Here is a 16372-nt window from a genome sequence, read left to right on the forward strand (position 1 = left end):
GAACCGGCAGAGCACGGCGGGACAGGACCAGGCTGAGAGAGCTGGGGTTGATCAGCCGGGAGAAGAGAAGGCTCTGGGGAGACCTTAGAGCAGCTTCCAGTGCTGAAAGGGGCTCCAGGGAAGCTGGGGAGGGGCTCTGGATCAGGGAGTGCAGGGACAGGATGAAGGGGAACGGTTTTCAGCTGAAAGAGGGGAGATTGAGATGAGATATTGGGGAGAAATGTTTTGCTGTGAGGGTGGGGAGGCCCTGGCCCAGGCTGCCCAGAGCAGGGGTGGCTGCCCCATCCCTGGAGGAGTTCAGGGCCAGGTTGGATGGGGCTTGGAGCCCCTGATCCAGCGGGAGGTGTCCCTGCCCATGACAGGTGGGACTGGATGGGCTTGGGGGTCCCTTCCAATGCAAACCTTTCCAGGATTCAATGGATTCAATGATGAGCATCTGTGCCTTTGCACACGCACACAGGGATGTGCAGAGCTCACCGTGTGCACAGTTACGTGGGGGTGCACGGCCACCTATGTGCACAATTAAAGACTCAGGTTCATGACTTTAAGATGCTTCAGGCAGGAGAAGAGGGTCCATGCCCGCCCCCTCCCGCCCCGCACGGTAACTCCAGGCACAGTTGCATCCAGACTGCCCAAATTTATTGTCAAAAATAAAAAATAAAATATTAAAGACCAAAAAGCCTCGCTCTCCCCCCGACCCTCCCTCCCCAAAACACACAAAAAAGACTTTTACAGACAAAAAACACATCACATGGGGTCTCTATTTGCACAGATCTCCTGACCAAACAAAAAAAAAAAAAAAAAAAAAAGAAATCAAAGTTGGACAAGAAAAAGGATTTCTACGCCTATGCAAGACTATGTCAGTATTGGCTCAGTCGGGTAATTAATGTCTATAAATATTAGCCCCACGGCTCGCGGGCAGCCATGACCGAGTACTGGGTTTATTTATTCTTTCTTTTTTTTCATCTTTTTTTTTTGCTTTTTTGTGGTTTTTTTCTTCTCCTTTTTTCTTTTTTTAATTTTAAGTTAAAAAAAAAAGAACACACCCCCCCCCCCCCCCAAGCAGCAGGGGAAGGAGTCCAGCAACTCGGAAGTTGGTCTCTGCCGCAGAGGGAAGGCGCCTTTTCTTTTCCCTCCTTAAAACAAAAGTAAATCCCACCCGAAAACGAGCTCCCCGCCCCCCCCATCACCCCAAGGCTGCGGCAGCGGGGCTGGCGGTGCCCAGGCACACGCACGAAGATGAACACGCATGAACATGCATGAACATACATAAATATGCATGAACACACGTGTTATCCCCCCAAAAAAACCCACCCAGGATGGGGCGGGGGGTGTCCCAGCCCCGCAGCTGAGCAATGCTACATATAGAAGGGAAGGAAAACAAACGGCCCCCGCATCTGGGGGGGCCCCAGCACCTCCAAAAGAGTCTTCATCTCCTCCTGCCTGCACCGGGGGGGTTGAGAGGAGACACTGGGGGGAGGTAAGAGCCCACCCCACAGCACCACTCTTCACAGCAAAGCAGCAGCTTCCGTATCACCAGGGACCCTCCCACGGTGCAGGGACCCCCAGCTCGCACCCAGGGAAGATGCAGGAAGGGGGTGGCAGCTCCTGCCTGCTCCATCCCTGCCCCCTCAAACCCACTGAAGCCTGGCAGCAGGGGTTGAGGCTGCCGCCCCCCCACCCTGCCCAGTTACACCCCCCTCCTCCCTCAAAACGCTTCCCCGGCGCGGGCAGGGTTGGTCCTGAGGCGTCCGGTCGCAGGAGCTGGCAAACCTAGAGGAGATCTGGCCCATGACAACAGAAATGACATCACCGCCAGCCGGGGCGGCGGGAGCGGGGCCCCCTCCCCCGGCAGAGTCCGCAGCCCCGGGGAGCCCCCCCGCCCGGGGAAGGGCTCTATGCTACGACAAACTCCGATTTCATGTCCGCCTTGACCTCCGGCTTCCACACCGAGTCCTCGAAGTCCAGGTCCAGGCTGCCCTCGCTGGAGACGCTGCTGTTGCTGTTGGTGCGGCTGGACTTGCGGTTGGGCAGCCAGTGGTAGGGAGCCCGGGCGTCCCGGCGAGCCTTTCGGCGCAGCCGCTTCTGCTGCATCAGCAGCTGCAGCCGCTCCACCTTGCAGCGCGTCGCCCGGTTCTCCGTCTGACGCAAACGATCCCCTGCAACGGAAAAGGTGGCGGAGGGTCAGCGGGATGGATGCACGGACAACCCCTACCACACCACATCACGGATGCTGGGGGTGGACGAGCATCCGATGGCACAGCACTGGTACGGGTTCTTGGGACACAGAAAAGGGGATAGAGGGGTTTTACTTCCCTCCTGCCTCAGCTTCCCCCTGGAGAGGGACATGGTGGCACCATCAGCACTTGATGCTGCAGCTCCAGCTGCCCCACGTGAACCCAAGGAGTCCAACCCCACGTCCCAACAGCAGCTGGGAGCTCACAGCGCTGCTCCCTTCTTTTTAGGAAGAAATGTTTTGCTGTGAGGGTGGGGAGGCCCTGGCCCAGGCTGCCCAGAGCAGTGGTGGCTGCCCCATCCCTGGAGGGGTTCAAGGCCAGGTTGGATGGGGCTTGGAGCAACTGGATCCAGTGGGAGGTGTCCCTGCACATGGCAGGAGGATTGGAATTCAATGACCTTTAAGGTCCCTTCCAACCCAAACCATTCCATGATTCTACGACATAGATCCGGGGGTGAGGATCAAGCCTATGGAGAGCACCCCATTTGGCCACCACATACTTAGATGTGACCCAGAGAACCCACCAAACTCTGAATGCTCCAGCAACGCCCTCCAGACCATGTATGCAAACACACATCAGAAACAGGGGGATAGCCCCCAAAAAACAAGGCAAGGTGTAAGTGGCCCCGGAGTCAGATCAGTCGTGTCGGAGCCCCAGCTATATCACCAAGGACTGAGAGCCCCCCTGGACCCTCAACAGTCGCAGGACAATGAAGAGAAAACCCAGAGGGAAAGGTAAGCATCCCCCCCAGCCCTGGCTAGTACCAGTTTCACTTCTTTTCTCTAAGCAAATCACGGAGGGGACACCACAGGGTGGGTGCCTCCTGGCACCTTCCAGCCTCAGGGCGTGCAGGTGTGCACCCTGCAGCCCTCGAGGTGCTGGAGCCGCCCTCGGCGCCCCAAAGGGGGTCCGACCCCCCAGCCAAACCTGCTCGGGGAGGTGAGTTTGCAAACTGGGGGGTGGGCGAGGAGCCAGAGTCTGGGGTTCCCCCCCACCCCTCAATGATCTCCAGTCCTCAGGAGGGACCACCAAGAGGTCTCAAGGGAGCAGGGACAGAGCCAGTGACACTTCAGCCGCTCACGCCCAACCACAGCCAATAACCCCCACCGTGGAATCCTCTGTCTCCGCGGGGTTTGGGGCCCCAGGGGTGCTGGATGTTCCCCACCTCTGCAAGGTCAGTGTTGGGCAGGAGCAAAGTCTCCTCCCTCACGTGAGCCCCAGGAGGAGTGCAGAGCCCTGGAGTGCTGGCATCCACTCCAGCACACGAGGAGAAGCGAACCCTGTGCAAAAGTGGGGGCTCAGCTCTGCCCTAGGGGGCTGCAAGGGCACCCCAGCCCCAAACACACACCAACAGACCCAGGGGCAACGTATAGACATGGAATCATGGGATGGGTTGGGTTGGACCTCAAAGATATATCCGGTTGAGCTTGATGATCTCAAAGGTCTTTTCCAACCTAGTGATTCTATGCTTCTATATCCAGCTCCACCCCTGCCATGGGCAGGAACACCTCCCACTGGACCAGATTGCCAAAAATGTCACATTCAAGGGTGCCAAGGAGGGGCCAAATATTCAAGGATGCCAAAGAGGGGCCAAATTCAAGCCCATCCCTGAGCTCTTGCATCGGGCACCATGGCCGGTGACAGCGCCCCAGCACGCAGCAGAACCCCCCTGGCACTCCCCTCCCACACAAAGCACCAAAGCAGCTGGGCTGCACTTACCGCTGGGCTTGCACATCCGGATCTGGCTTTGGCACTGGACGACGGGGTGCAGGGGCGGGGAGGCGGCGGCCGCCGGCAGCGGCTCTGAGGTAGTTTTGGTGGCGAGGTCTGGGGATGCTGGAGGCGAGGAGGAGGAGAACTGCGTCTGGCAGCGGAGCTGCGTCAGGGACTGAGGCATGCCCTGGTAGTGTCGCGTGGCGCTGAGGAGGTCGTTCAGGATCTGCAGGATGGTGCCGATGTCCCGACGCGGCCGCCCGCTGCTGTCCTGACAGTTGGGGTGCAAAGTGCCTGGATGGGGTGGGGAAAAAGGAGGAGATGAGATGAGCAGCACCCCCAGAATTGCAGCCTCCATAGCACCCCCAGCCCACCGGGTTACTCCCCGGTCCTCAGCTCACTCACTAGTCCCCATGTCACCCCCCAGACACCTGCATCGCCCCCTGTGTTACCCCCTAGTCATCATCTCACCCAAGCCCCCTGCATTGCCCCAGTCCCCATGTCACCCCTCCACACCCCCACGTCACCCCCTAGTTCCCATGTCACCCCCAGCCCCTGCATCAGCCTCCAGTGTCACCCCAGGCCCCCCATCATGGGTCACCCCCCAGCAGGCTGAGCATCACATACCGGAGAAGGTCCCTGAGAAGACCCCAGGCGCGTGGTTGACGAAGCTCTCGATGACTGCCCCAGGTTTGCGGGATCGGGACGTGGGGGCAGGGCTGCTGCCCGGGGAGCTGCTGCTGCGGGGGCCACAGTCGACCTGGACGGACACGAGAGACACCAGATCAGCCTCCAGGCATGGGGCACCAGGGTTGGGGGCACACGGTCCTGCTCCAGCCCTTCCACCCCTCCAAAAACAGCTGGGTCAGGCCAGGAGACACCCGCAGAAGGATGGAGGGGGTCCAGCACACACACCACCAGCACAAGTTTTACTGGGACGAAATGGACTATAGGTGCCCCACCCCTCTAATTAGTGTCCCCAGCCCTGGGGGTCCTGGCAGTCACACCCCTGCCCCAGGCTGGGCTAGGGGGAAAGCAAAGAGGCAGCAGTGAGCGCTAGCACAGGGCTCCTGCTCAGCTGTGGGGACAAGCAGGGTCCGGATGAGCTTGGATTACACACCGAACCCCTTCCTGGCACCCAGGAGGAGTCTTTGCACACCAGGCAGAGGAACGTCCTCACTCCACGAATGGGGAAACTGAGGTAGGGGAGGGCATGGCCACAGCAGGGCTGGGGAGACCAAGGTTTTGCTCCCCTGCCCCAAAGGGCACCAGAAGCCCTCATTCCCAACTCACCTCTGAGCAGGAGGAGACCACGCTGCTGTTCACTGTCTGCGTGCTGGCCCCATGCGACCGGAACATCCCAGCGGTGATGGGAGCAGGGTGAGGGGCGTTACAGTACATGGGGGGGACCGGTGTGGCTGGCGCGGGGCTGGGGGCTGGGTTCTGCTGGCACGTGGGCACCACGGGGATGCGGGTGAAGCCAGAGCCGGTACCGCCGTGCAGCGTCCGGCAGTGGGGGCTGGTGGTGGCCCCTGCCTCGCCGCGGCTGGCGATGACGTGCCGGTGCTGGAGCTGCCCGCTGCTCTGTTGAGCTGCCAGCTGGAGCTGCACGAACATCATGTGGTCGCCCACACGCAGGGCCAGCGTCAGCGGGGACCGACCCGACAAGAAGTCGTTGACCTGGGGACAGAAGAAAGACCCCGTCAGCCCCCACATGGAATGAGCACCCCCTAGAGCTGAGCAGGCTCCTATCCCCACGGGTCTTGCACCTGTAGGATGGTGGCAAAGAGGTCACTCTGTCCCCGCAGGCCTTTCCCAAGCCCTTGGCCGCACCAGGCTGGCAGCCCGGCCATCGTCCCTGTGCGACCCCAGCCTGGTGCCAGCTCCATCAGGTGCCAGTGCCTGGCCTGGATCTTTTTCTCCCTTGCTTGCTCTCGCCCTCCCTTTGTCTTCCCAGCACAAAACACCCATGTCCGCCCTCCCCGGCGGTGAACGTGCTGCTGCCAGGGTGCTGCCACCAGCACCCGCCAGGCAGGGGCCACAACGGGGCCGCCGCGCAGCTGCACACCCACCCCCGGGGCCTGCCCAGCGCCAGCACCAAGAGGGGAGCGGCGTCTCCCCAGCACAGGGAAAGAACTCGCCAGGAGGACGGGGGGGTGGGGGGACAGGTGAGGACATGCCAGGCGCTTCCCGTGCCCACCGCTGTGACTTGGGGCTATCGGGTAGGAAAGGCAGGGGATGGCACCCCCCACCCCCAAAATACAGCCCAGGGAGGGGGGTGGCAGCAGGCCCAGAGCGGCTGTGCAGGCAGGATTGGTGCCTGCCCACCCCGCAGGGCTCGTCGCAGGCAGGTGATGGAGCAGCTGCAGCACAGAGACAAGAGCAGGGGCTGACCCTGCCCAGGTCGGGGCTGTGGAGGGGGACGGGGGGGGCCATTCCCCAGCACCTGCTGCCCTTCCCCCCAGCCACTCAGCCCCACCCCAGGATGCATAAATCATTCGACATCTGTGCCAGGGAGCAGGGGAGCCCCCTCCCAGCTCCGCTGAGCATCCCCCCGCATCCCTGGGGGGAGATAAGGCAGCTGCGCGCCCCCCCCTGCCCCTTTGTATGTTGTTCTGGGGGGCGGTTTGTGCCTCTCGCCCCCGCCAGCCCCGCTGCCCGGCTGAAGGGCGCGGGCTCACGCCCAGGCAGGGCTGTGGGCAGGACACCGGGTCACAGCTAATGGGGATGACGCCAACACCGCCCCCCCCAAGCCGAGCTATTCTAGGGCACAGCAAGGACTGGCTTTCCCAGCCCGTCACGTGCAGCGCCGTGCACGGCTCCCGGCACACGTCACCCACCCACACCCCCACCAGCACCTTCGGGGTGCAGCCAGCACCCGACACAAGATGAGGTCCCGATCGGACCTCACCTTGCTGCTCCCATCGCCTCCCCGGCACCTCTGCAAAGCACAGCCCCCCCACCCCGAGCCCTCCCCAGCCCTATCCTGGCTCCTCCACGCCCAGTTCCAGCAGAGGCCGGTTCTGAGAAGCCGTGGGAAAAGCAGCTTTAAAAATACCAGCAGCAAAGCCCCGAGCATGTCAGGCGGAGGCTGCAGAGGAAGAGGTGGGCGTGAAGGAGACACTGCAGCTCTGGACACGGAGGTTACAGGGCGAGGGGGCGGGAGAGGCCAAGGAGCATGCACATAGGCATGCGTGCACACACGTGTGTGCATGCACCCAGGGACACATCACCCCAGCCCCCGTTCAGACCCAGGGCTCAGATTCTGCCTCAGTTTCCCTGCCTGGGAACGGACACGTGCCTGGCTGGCAGCCACACGCCCCCCCAGTTCCACCCCAGCCCCACAAACACGGCCCCTCATTCCCACCGCTGGGTCACGAGCGCCCCAGCCACAACAGCCGCTCCGGCATCGCGGGCGCAGCCATCACGACTCCCGGCAGTGCCGGGACAGGCAGCAGCTGCCCACGGCTCTGCGTGGCTGCACCCCCAACCCTGCTGCTGCTCTTGGAGCTGGTGTAGGTGGGATATTTCCCCATGGGGGCACAAAAAATGGGAGCCCTCAGACTCCCAAGCTGGGGTGTGGAAACTGTGTTTGGGGAGGGGATCAGCCCCTATCCTGCCACCCAGCAGAGCCCCACGCACAGGATGAACAGGAGAGTTCTCCTCATTCTCATCTCTTCCCCAAAATCCCGAGTTGGGGGGCCCAGTCCACTTGCAGCCCTCCCAGCAGTATCCTGTGCGCAGGGGGAGGCAGCCAGGGTAGGAGAGCCCACCCGAGACCCTGCCACCCTCCACCAATGCCAGCTGCCCTCGCTCTGCACCGAGGGCTGCCCGGGGGAGCCCCAAACGCTTCCCCGGGGCCCCCCTGACGTCAGCCAGCACCCGAGGCCGCCTCCCCGCTCCCATCTGACTCACCCCAGCCTGCATCCTGCCTGACCCCTAGCCAGCGCAGAGAAACCAGAGCACCCCAAAACCCACATCGAGCCCGTGCCACTGGGTGCTCCCCAAAAAATACCTCCTCCCTTCCCAAGCAGGGGGTCCCATGCACCCCCCCGCAAGGCAACCAGGGGCTCGGTCACGGTGCTGAACCGACTCAGACTCTGCAGTGCCCCAGGGAGGGCAGCCAGCCCAGTGGGACCAGGGCTGTGGTGCTCCCAGCACCCGCCCCCACACCACTGCCAACCCCCCCTCCGCGAAACCAAAGCCGCTCCAATGCAAACACGTCCCACCCAGCCGCCTGCTCGGCCGCCCACGGCTGGTGGGGAGCACCCCATCCCTCCCAGCTGGCTCTGCCATGGGGACTGGGACAGCCCCATAGGGGAGCGGGGGTCACTGGGTCCCAAAAGCCTCCCCCCCGACCCAGGAATCCACAAGGACCTCAGGGGATCGGGCTGCAGCAAACTGAGCTGGGGGCCCACAGGGATGGGGCAAGTGTCTCCCGGCTGCTTCTCAGAAACGCTGATGACTCAGAGAATGCCGCATTCCCGCCTCGCTCCAACGCCTGGCCCCGCGTCACCCCAAACCCCAGACACCCCCGGGCCCCCTCCCTGCCTGGCAAGAGAGCAGGAGCTGCCCCAAGCCCAGAGCATGGGGGTCAGGACCCCACAAAAACACACTGTCCCGCTTCGGTTCCCGGCAGGTCCCGAGGGGAAAGGCCAGCCCAGAGCCAGGACGTGGCGGGGGGAGCAGGAAATGCCCCCCCGGCCGCCGCAGGCTCCCAAAGTCGCTCTCCAGCTGAGCACAGCTGCGGCGACAGCTGGGACCCAGTACCACGCCTGGAGGATTTTCCATGCCAAGGAGGGCAGAGGCAGAGCCCCTCAGCCACAGCCCCCAGCGCAGGGCAGGATGCGCCCCTGTCCCCCCCACCACGGAGAGGACAAGGGGAAGGAAGGAAGACGCTGCGGCCGCAGGCTCCAACGCCAGCTGCCCGCTCGGGCGCAGCCGTGGGCACAGCTCCCTGGAAAGCGGGGGCAGCCACCCAGCCTGGCAGGCGGAAGGAAACGTGGCGAGCTCTTCCAGGAAGACCCCGTGCCGCTTGGGCGAAGCTCAGCGTCACCTCCTGCCCAGCAGCCACTTCCACCCAAGGCACTTGGGTGAGGAGGGGGTGGCAGCGCCCCGGCCCCCCGCCGCCCGCAGAGGAAGTCGGCACAGCTCTCCCTGCGCTGCTGGAGGATGCGTGACGCAGGCAGAGACGAGTAAAGCATGAATGAGAGGAGTGGTTTCCTGCACATCCCCCCCTTGTCCGTCCGCCCCCCCAGGTGCTGGCGGTTCCTCCTGCACAGCCCCGGTTTCCTGAATCACCGACCCAGGAGGAACCCGCAGTGGGCACGGAGAGGCACGGAGCTGCTTTCCGCAGCCAGTGCCAAGCGCCCACCGCCGCAAGACCTGCGCTGCCAAGCCCTTGGCCTTCCTGGCACAGCCGAGAGGGGAAAACCAGGCAGCACAGCACAGCTACCAGCCCTGGTGGTAGCCCACACGCCTCTCCTCCTCCTCCTCTTGGCTACGAGGGACCACAGCCGCCCCCCAGGACGCTGACCCCAACCAACCCCCCATGCTCTGGGCATCTCCATGGGTTCCCTGGCTCTGCTGCTCCCCAGTAAATCCCACTGCACTGCCCCAAGAGAAACTGCAGCCCTGAGACCAGGACATGCACACAGACCCCCAAGCTGGGCTGCCAAAGCCAGCCCCCTCCCACAGCTCCGCACCCCAGCTGGGATGGGCAGCGCGCCACGAGCAAACCGGGCTCTGCAGGGACCCTGGCAGGGGAAGGAGCCAGGCTCTGGCACTGGACTCCTGCTCGAAGTTCACACAGGGTTAAACCAGCTGCAGAAAGTCAAGGTCACCCTGAGGAGCCAAGGGCACCGACGCCTCCACCAGGTCCCCATGGGGGGTACAAACGTGCCCCCTCTGAGCCCCTCAGGTGAGCAGCGCAGCGTGGGGCTCAGCCCCCTCAGCCCCTTCTCTAAATTCAGATTTAAAAAACCAGAAAATAAAAAACCAAAAAACAAAACCAGCCTTTAAAAAAATAAGCTGCAGCATTGGTTGGAAAGGAAGGAAAGAGTTGAACAGCGATAATAAAGAACCTGAAAACAAAGAAGCCAGGGCCTGCGCGGCTGGGGGTAAATTCCACCTTGGCGGCAGGCAGCTGCGTGCGCACCCGCAGCGGCTCCCCCAGCCTGGGAACGCTTCCTCCCAGCACGCCGCGGACCCCCCGCGCTGGAGGCCACCCCGAAACTTCACAGTTATTCTAGCCAGCCCCTGCGCCCCCTCCTCAGCACCCCAGCTCAAGGTCACCAAGGGGGTCAGAACACCCCTGCACAGGCGATATCTGCCCCCCACCCACCAAGGACGGCTCCAAGGAGAACGGGAAGAGGATTCTGGGTGCTGGGAGAAGCTGGGCTCTGCAGCCCCCCCCAAAGCCTCTGGTGTAACCCCAACCACCTTCTGCTCCACCAGAAACTGCAGCCCTGAGGCCAGGAGGTGTACTGGGACCCCCCCAAGCCGGGCTGCTCAAACCAGCCGCCTCCCACAGCTCGGCACCCCAGCTGGGACAGGCAGCACCCCACGAGCAAACTGTGGTCCGCAGGGAACCCTGGCAGGAGAAGGAGCTGGGTTCCAGCACGTGGAGCGAGCAACCAGCCCTGCCCACACGCCGCAGGGTGGGTGGCTGCAGAGGGGGGGTGCAGCCCCCCACCCCGTGCAGCACCCAGGGTCACCAGGCTCTGCCGCCGACCTGCTGCGTGACCTTGAGTGAGTCACCTCACCTCCTGGCGCCTCTGCCCTCGCGGGGTTGTTTGGGCTGCAGCGTGGGACCTCCCTTGCACCCAGGATGACGGTGCCCGCCCCGGGCACCACCCTCAGCGCTCCCAAGCCCTTCTGAAGGCGAAACCTCACTGAGGAACTAAACACCAAAGCCTTTCGGGGATGGGAAAGAGGAGTCAGGTCACAGCAGTCCCTTCCCACCCCTTCTTTGTCTCTGGGGGTGCCCCAGAACAGAGCCTCTCACCTGAGTTTCAGTTAAGCTTTCCAGAGCTTGCATCACCGACTGTTCTGGCCTGGATGCCTGGGACTGGAAAAAAAAGGAGGGGGGGGGCGGGGGGGGGAAGTTAACATTACAAATGCAAAGAAAGAGGGGGCGTCTGTGCAGCAGGAGGGGAGGGATGACATGTCACTTCCACTATTTCTACACAAGCCCTGAGAAAGCAGTGAAACATTAAACCTGCTGCCGTGCCCAGCCCAGCGCGGGCTGGAGCAGCGGAGCCGCAGGGCTGCCAGCACATCCTCGCCCGGGGCTTTAATAATAGATGGGGACGAGTGGGAGGGAGGCAAGGAGGGAGCAGTAAGGAGGGGGGAAAAAAAAAGAAAAAAGAAAAAAATTGGTATTTACCATCAAGCCGGCCTCCACAGTGGGCACCAGGGTCAGCTTGCTTCCTTCCACGACCCCCAGGTCCTGCAGCTTCCCAGAACTGAGGCGACTGCAGGGGGAAGAGATGCCAAAAGCGAGGTCAGCGCTGCCAGCACCGTGGGGGGGACGCCAGCTGCAAGCCTGGCTGCTCCCAAGAGACCAAGCCCCCTCCAACCACCTCTCTTCCAGGCAAGAGAGGAAGCTGCTGTTCAGCTGCCCCTTTCCTATCTGCCCCCCAGCCCGGGGGGGGGGGGCTGCACACGGTGCTGGGGTCCCCCCTCCATGCGTGTGGAGCAGATTGAAGGGTGCATAGCGATGGGTCAAAGAGGGCAGAGAGGAGCCAGGAGCATCCAGGGCTTCATGGAATAGGAAAACTGCCCACGGTGGGGGTGGCAGAGCCACTGCGACCAGCACGGGGCTGAGGAGGCGGCATGGGGGTGGGGAACATAGGTGATGATGGGTGTGTGTCCCTCCCCCCTTCCCCTCTCCAAGATTCTAAGTTACTCCAGGCTGGGGCTGAGCACAGCCCGGGGAACCCAGCACCACTCGGGGCCGGGGGGGGGGGGGCACGCATCTGTCCCCCCTCCTTACCCGGGGGTTGAGGGACGCACAGTCAAGGGAGGGCACAGGGAAGCTGGTAGAGATGCTCGGACCAGCGTGGGGTGGGAGGAGGCTGCACGGGGGTGGGGGGAGCGACACCGATCAGCCCCAGGGTTCCCCCCCCCATTCCCTTCTCCAGGATTTTAAGCCGGGCCGGGGTTGAGCGCAGCCCGGGGAAGCCCAGCCCCGCTCGGGGGGAGGGCTGCGCAGCCCCTCGGCCCGGGCCCTCGGCAGACAAAGGGCCCCCCCTCCCCGGGGCAGACGCCCCCGGCCCTCCCCGCACTGGGGGCTCCGGAGGGGGCCGCGCTCGGCGCCGCCGAAGCTGCAGCCCAGAACAAAGGGCAGGGCCCCCGCGGAGCACGGCCGGGGCCCCGCCGCCCACAAAGGAGCCCGGCGAGGGCCGAGCGAGGGGGGAGGCGGCCCCGCTCCGCTCCCCCCGCCTCCGCCTCGCCCCCGCCCGCGGCCCCCCGGGCTCGGCCCCCCCCCAGCCCGACCCGCGGAGGAATGGGGCCGGGCAGGGGGGCGGGAGCCTTTGTGCGGGGCCGAGCCCGGGGCGAGGGGAGAAGGGGGGTCCGTGGGGGAGAGGGGGGATGCGCCCCCCCCCCCCGCGAGCCGAGCCCTACCTCTCTTTGTGCAGCAGAGCCAGCCGCTCCTTGGGCACCTTGAGCCGCTGGGACAGGCGCCTCTTCAGCCCCTCCACCGTCTCCTCGGCGGGCACGGAGAGCTCATAGCGGGTGCCGGTGGTGGTGTTGATGTAGAGGTTCATGGGGGGCTCGTTCGGGACCACCTCGCAGGCGGGAGCCCCGCGGCTGCAGCTCCTGGGCTGCGGGTCCATCCGCCGACCTGCGGGCGAGGGGAGCGACGGTCGGTACCGGGGAGGGGGGTGGGGGGGGGCAGGAGCGCCGAGGGGAGGGGGGGCGGACAAAGAGAGGGGAGCGGGGCCCGCCGTACCCACGGTTGAGACCCCCCCGGTTTGAGTCCTCCGAGCTGGCTCCGGGAGGAACCGGGGGGAGGGCGATCCCCGCGGATAAAATAAACTATATCTGTAAGAAATCTATCAAAATCTGCCGTTCTCCTCCCCGCGGGGCGAGGCGGCGGGGGAAGCGGCTCTGCCTCGTCCTGCCTGCTGCCGCCTCCTTTCTTTCTCCTCTCTCCGCCGCTCGGCTCTTTCAGCGCGGGGCTGGCGGGGGGCGGGGTGCGGGCCCGGAGGCCGCGGCGAGGGGCGGGGAGGGACGCGGTTCGCTCCCCCTCTTTTTGCTGGAAGGGCCGGACCCGCCAAACCGGCAGCCGCCGCCGGGAAAGCGCGACCGGAGGGCGGGGGGGGAAGCAGGGGAGGGGGGGAAGTTACAATGTAGCAACGTCCCGCGGGCGGGGCCTCACCCTCATTCACTCCGCCGCCTCCGCCAATGGGAACGCGCCGAGCACTCGCGCAGCCAATGGGAGCGAAGAGCCGGCTCCCCACGTGGGAGGGCGGCCCGGCCGGATTCCTCTCCGCCCACGCGGCCGGGCGGCCACGCCCCCCGCGCGCCCTCGCGCCCAGGAGCCATTCATAATCCCGGGCCGCACAACAAAGGGGCTCGGGGGGTCCCCCCGCACCCCCTCCTCCCGGCAGCGCTCGGTACCGCGGTGGCTCCTCCGTCCCTCCTCCCGGTGCCGCTAGTTCCCGGGCCCCCCCCGGCAGCGCCCAGCACCTCAACGGGTGTCGTGTTCACCCGCCCCCCCCCCCCCCGCCCGGTACCGGCAGCGCCCAGCACCCCAGCAGGGCCCCCATCCCCCGGTACAGAGGGGTGAACGGGGGACACAGGCGGCGGCGGGGGCGGTGGAGCGGCCCCCGCACCGGAGGAGAGCGCTGGGGGGCGGGGAGTCGGAGCCGAGTGACGCGGGGGCCACCGAGGCGGAAAGGGATGGGGGGGGTGGCACACGTAGAGTCACCGCGGCCGGTCACACCCGCCCGGTCACCCTCCCGGTGACGCTGCTACAGCTACCGGGAACTGCCCCGACGCGGGGTCGGGCCCCCCCCGCAACCTCCTGCCGCCCCCCCCCCCCCCCCGGCCCCAATCCCGCAGCGGGGACCCCCGACCTTGTTTGGGGGCGGCGGGGACCGGACACGGCGCGGCCCCGGTACCGGGGCGGGGGGGCACCGGGGGGGGTGTGTGCTATGAGTCAGCAAAGCGCGGGCGCCCTCTGCTGGCCCCGCCGCGCCTCCTCCGCCCGGGGGGGGGCCGCCCCGGGGCGCGGGCAGCGCTCACCGAGACACCGGGGGCCGCGGAGCGAACCGGCCCGGGCAGCGGGGCTGGGGGCGAGGGGCCGCTTGCCGCGGCGGGGCGGGGGGGGGCTGAGTGGGGCGCACCCCCTCTGCCGGGGGTCCCCGGTAACCGCAGCGAGGGGAGGGTGAAGCCCCAGGGGTCCCGGTGGGAGGGAAGCGCTACCGGAGCCCGAGAACGGAGGTGGGGGGCGAGCTGTGCCGTGGGTCGCCCCCCACCCCCCCGCTCCTGATTCGGCTCGGGAAATCGGGGGTGAGCACAGTCCCGGTGCGCGAATCTCCCCCTTCCCTACACCCCGCCCCCCCCCCCCCCAAAACCCGGGGCCCCCCGACGTCCTCACTCACCGAGCCCGGAGCGCTGCCCCCCAAGTTCTCCGGCACGGCTGGAGCTCAGCTGCCTCCGGCGGCAGGAGAAGGAGAAAGAGACCCCAAAAAACTTCCCGTGGGGGTTGGTTCGGTGCCCCCTGCCGAGCGCCGGGGCCGGTCTGAGCGCAGCCCTGACACGGAGCTGCCGGGGAGGCGCCCCAAGTTTTATCCCGCACCGCCCGGGGAGGAGCCTGGGGGGGCAGGGACCGCGCTGGCCCCGCCGCCCCGGGACCCGCAGGTGACACGGCTGCTCCCGGGGGGTCCCGGCCCCCCGCCCCGCATCCTGAGCCCCTGGTCCCGGCTCAGGTCCCCCTCCTCCTGGCTTTTCCCGGGGTCCGCCCTCGGTGCCCCCCTGCTCCCGGTCTCAGCCACGCCGTGCGGGGGTCGCAGCTTTCCCCAGGGTGGGGGCTTTGCCCCTCTGGGGGTCCCAGTCCCACCTCTGCCCCTGCAGCCCACGGGGGTGGGCAGGGGGGACCCCCACCCACAGGTTATGGGGAGGGGACAGTCCAGACACCTCTTCCCATCCCAGCACCCCGTCACCGGGGTCAAAGTCGGTCCAGGGACGGATGGGTTGAGCTCTCCTGGGGGGCTGAGTGTCAAAGCGTCTCCTGACAGAGGCTCTGATGCCTGATAGCGAGCTTGGGCCATTTCCTCTGCACAGCCAGGACGAGGCCTCAGCCCCTCAGAGTTTTTGGGAGCAGGGAAGCGGGCTGGGTGCTGCTGGCACCAGGAGGCGATGCCCTGGTGCCCCGGAGCAGAGGCCACAAGCCGGTTTCCCCCCAGGATGGGGTCTGTGGGGCCGCAGCTGCCCCGGCTGCAGCGGGGAGGATGCTGGGGCGATGCTGCGTGACCTCAGGCTGACTCTGCCGGGTTTGTCCCTCGCAGACAATGCCCTGGCACACAAAGCAGCCGGAGCAGGGATCTGGCTGCCGCACATCCCTGAGCCACGAGGCAGCCGCAAAGAGGGGCCCGGAGGGAGCTCTCTGTAGATCCCAAAATCCTGCGGCTCTTTCACTCCCGAAGGCTCCCCCAGGGTCGGCATGGATCACAGCGCTGGGGTGGGAGCAAAGCCCCTCCATGTGCGAGGAGTAGAGCCACGCTGGGAGGGAGGGAGGGAGGGAGGGAGCCTTTGTGGCCGGTGCCCCCCCCGCCCACCCCCCTCGGGGCTCTCATGGGGGAGATGAGCTCAGGCGGCTCCAGCTCCAGCTCCTGCCATTGTTGTCCCTGGGAGAGGGGCTGGGATGCGCCATTGTTCTCCCTGGAAGCTGCGGAGCCCGGGGCTTGGGAAGCCACCACTCCAAGGGCCACGTTCCCCGCTTACTGTGCGGGGTGAGGCCCCCGGAGCAGCAAGGAGAAGGGGCGGCTGGGCCCCAGCAGGTTTGGCCCTGCCACGGTTCATGTTCATAGAATCACAGGATGGTTTAGGGTTGGAGGGGATCTCAAAGCCCATCCAGTCCCACTCCTGCCCCGGCACGGGACGCCTCCCACTGGATCAGGGGCTCCAAGCCCCATCCAGCCTGGCCTTGAACCCCTCCAGGGATGGGGCAGCCACCCCTGCTCTGGGCATCCTGCGCCAGGGCCTCCCCACCCTCACAGCAAAACATTTCTCCCTCAGATCTCATCTCAATCTCCCCTCTTTCAGCTGCAAACCATTTCCCCTTGTCTTATCCCTGCCCTCCCTGATTGACAGCCCCTCTCCAGCTTTCATGAACCCCTTTCAGTCCTGGAAGCTGCTCTAAGGTCTCCCCAAAGCCTTCTCTTCTCCAGAAGAGAACAACCCCAACCCTC

General features: G+C 65.4%; 1 protein-coding gene across 1 annotated transcript; it reads right to left on the reverse strand.

Annotated features, from left to right (window-relative positions):
- Window positions 1-617: 617 nt before the first annotated feature.
- MIDN (midnolin) lies at window positions 618-14731 on the reverse strand. Its single transcript, XM_069877856.1, has 8 exons — window positions 14564-14731; window positions 12579-12798; window positions 11338-11425; window positions 10957-11019; window positions 5244-5630; window positions 4578-4710; window positions 3957-4244; window positions 618-2159 (listed from the first exon to the last, which is right to left on the reverse strand). Exons 2-8 carry the CDS (start codon window positions 12788-12790, stop codon window positions 1897-1899), a joined length of 1434 nt encoding a protein of 477 aa, XP_069733957.1. The 5' UTR covers window positions 12791-12798; window positions 14564-14731; the 3' UTR covers window positions 618-1896.
- Between the last annotated feature and the right edge of the window lie 1641 nt (window positions 14732-16372).

The sequence above is a fragment of the Phaenicophaeus curvirostris genome, chromosome 28 (assembly GCF_032191515.1).
Source record: "Phaenicophaeus curvirostris isolate KB17595 chromosome 28, BPBGC_Pcur_1.0, whole genome shotgun sequence".
In the NCBI taxonomy this organism is placed as follows: Eukaryota; Metazoa; Chordata; class Aves; order Cuculiformes; family Cuculidae; genus Phaenicophaeus; species Phaenicophaeus curvirostris.

Bases quoted from the DNA above. Each gene is read 5' to 3' on its own strand.
- MIDN (XM_069877856.1), bottom strand. From the start codon at position 12,790: ATGGACCCGCAGCCCAGGAGCTGCAGCCGCGGGGCTCCCGCCTGCGAG. The intron at 5,631-10,956 runs GTGAGAGGCTCT...TTCTGTCCCCAG, and splicing joins AAAGCTTAACTGAAACTCAG to GTCAACGACTTCTTGTCGGG. The intron at 2,160-3,956 runs GTAAGTGCAGCC...TTTCCGTTGCAG, and splicing joins CCGGATGTGCAAGCCCAGCG to GGGATCGTTTGCGTCAGACG.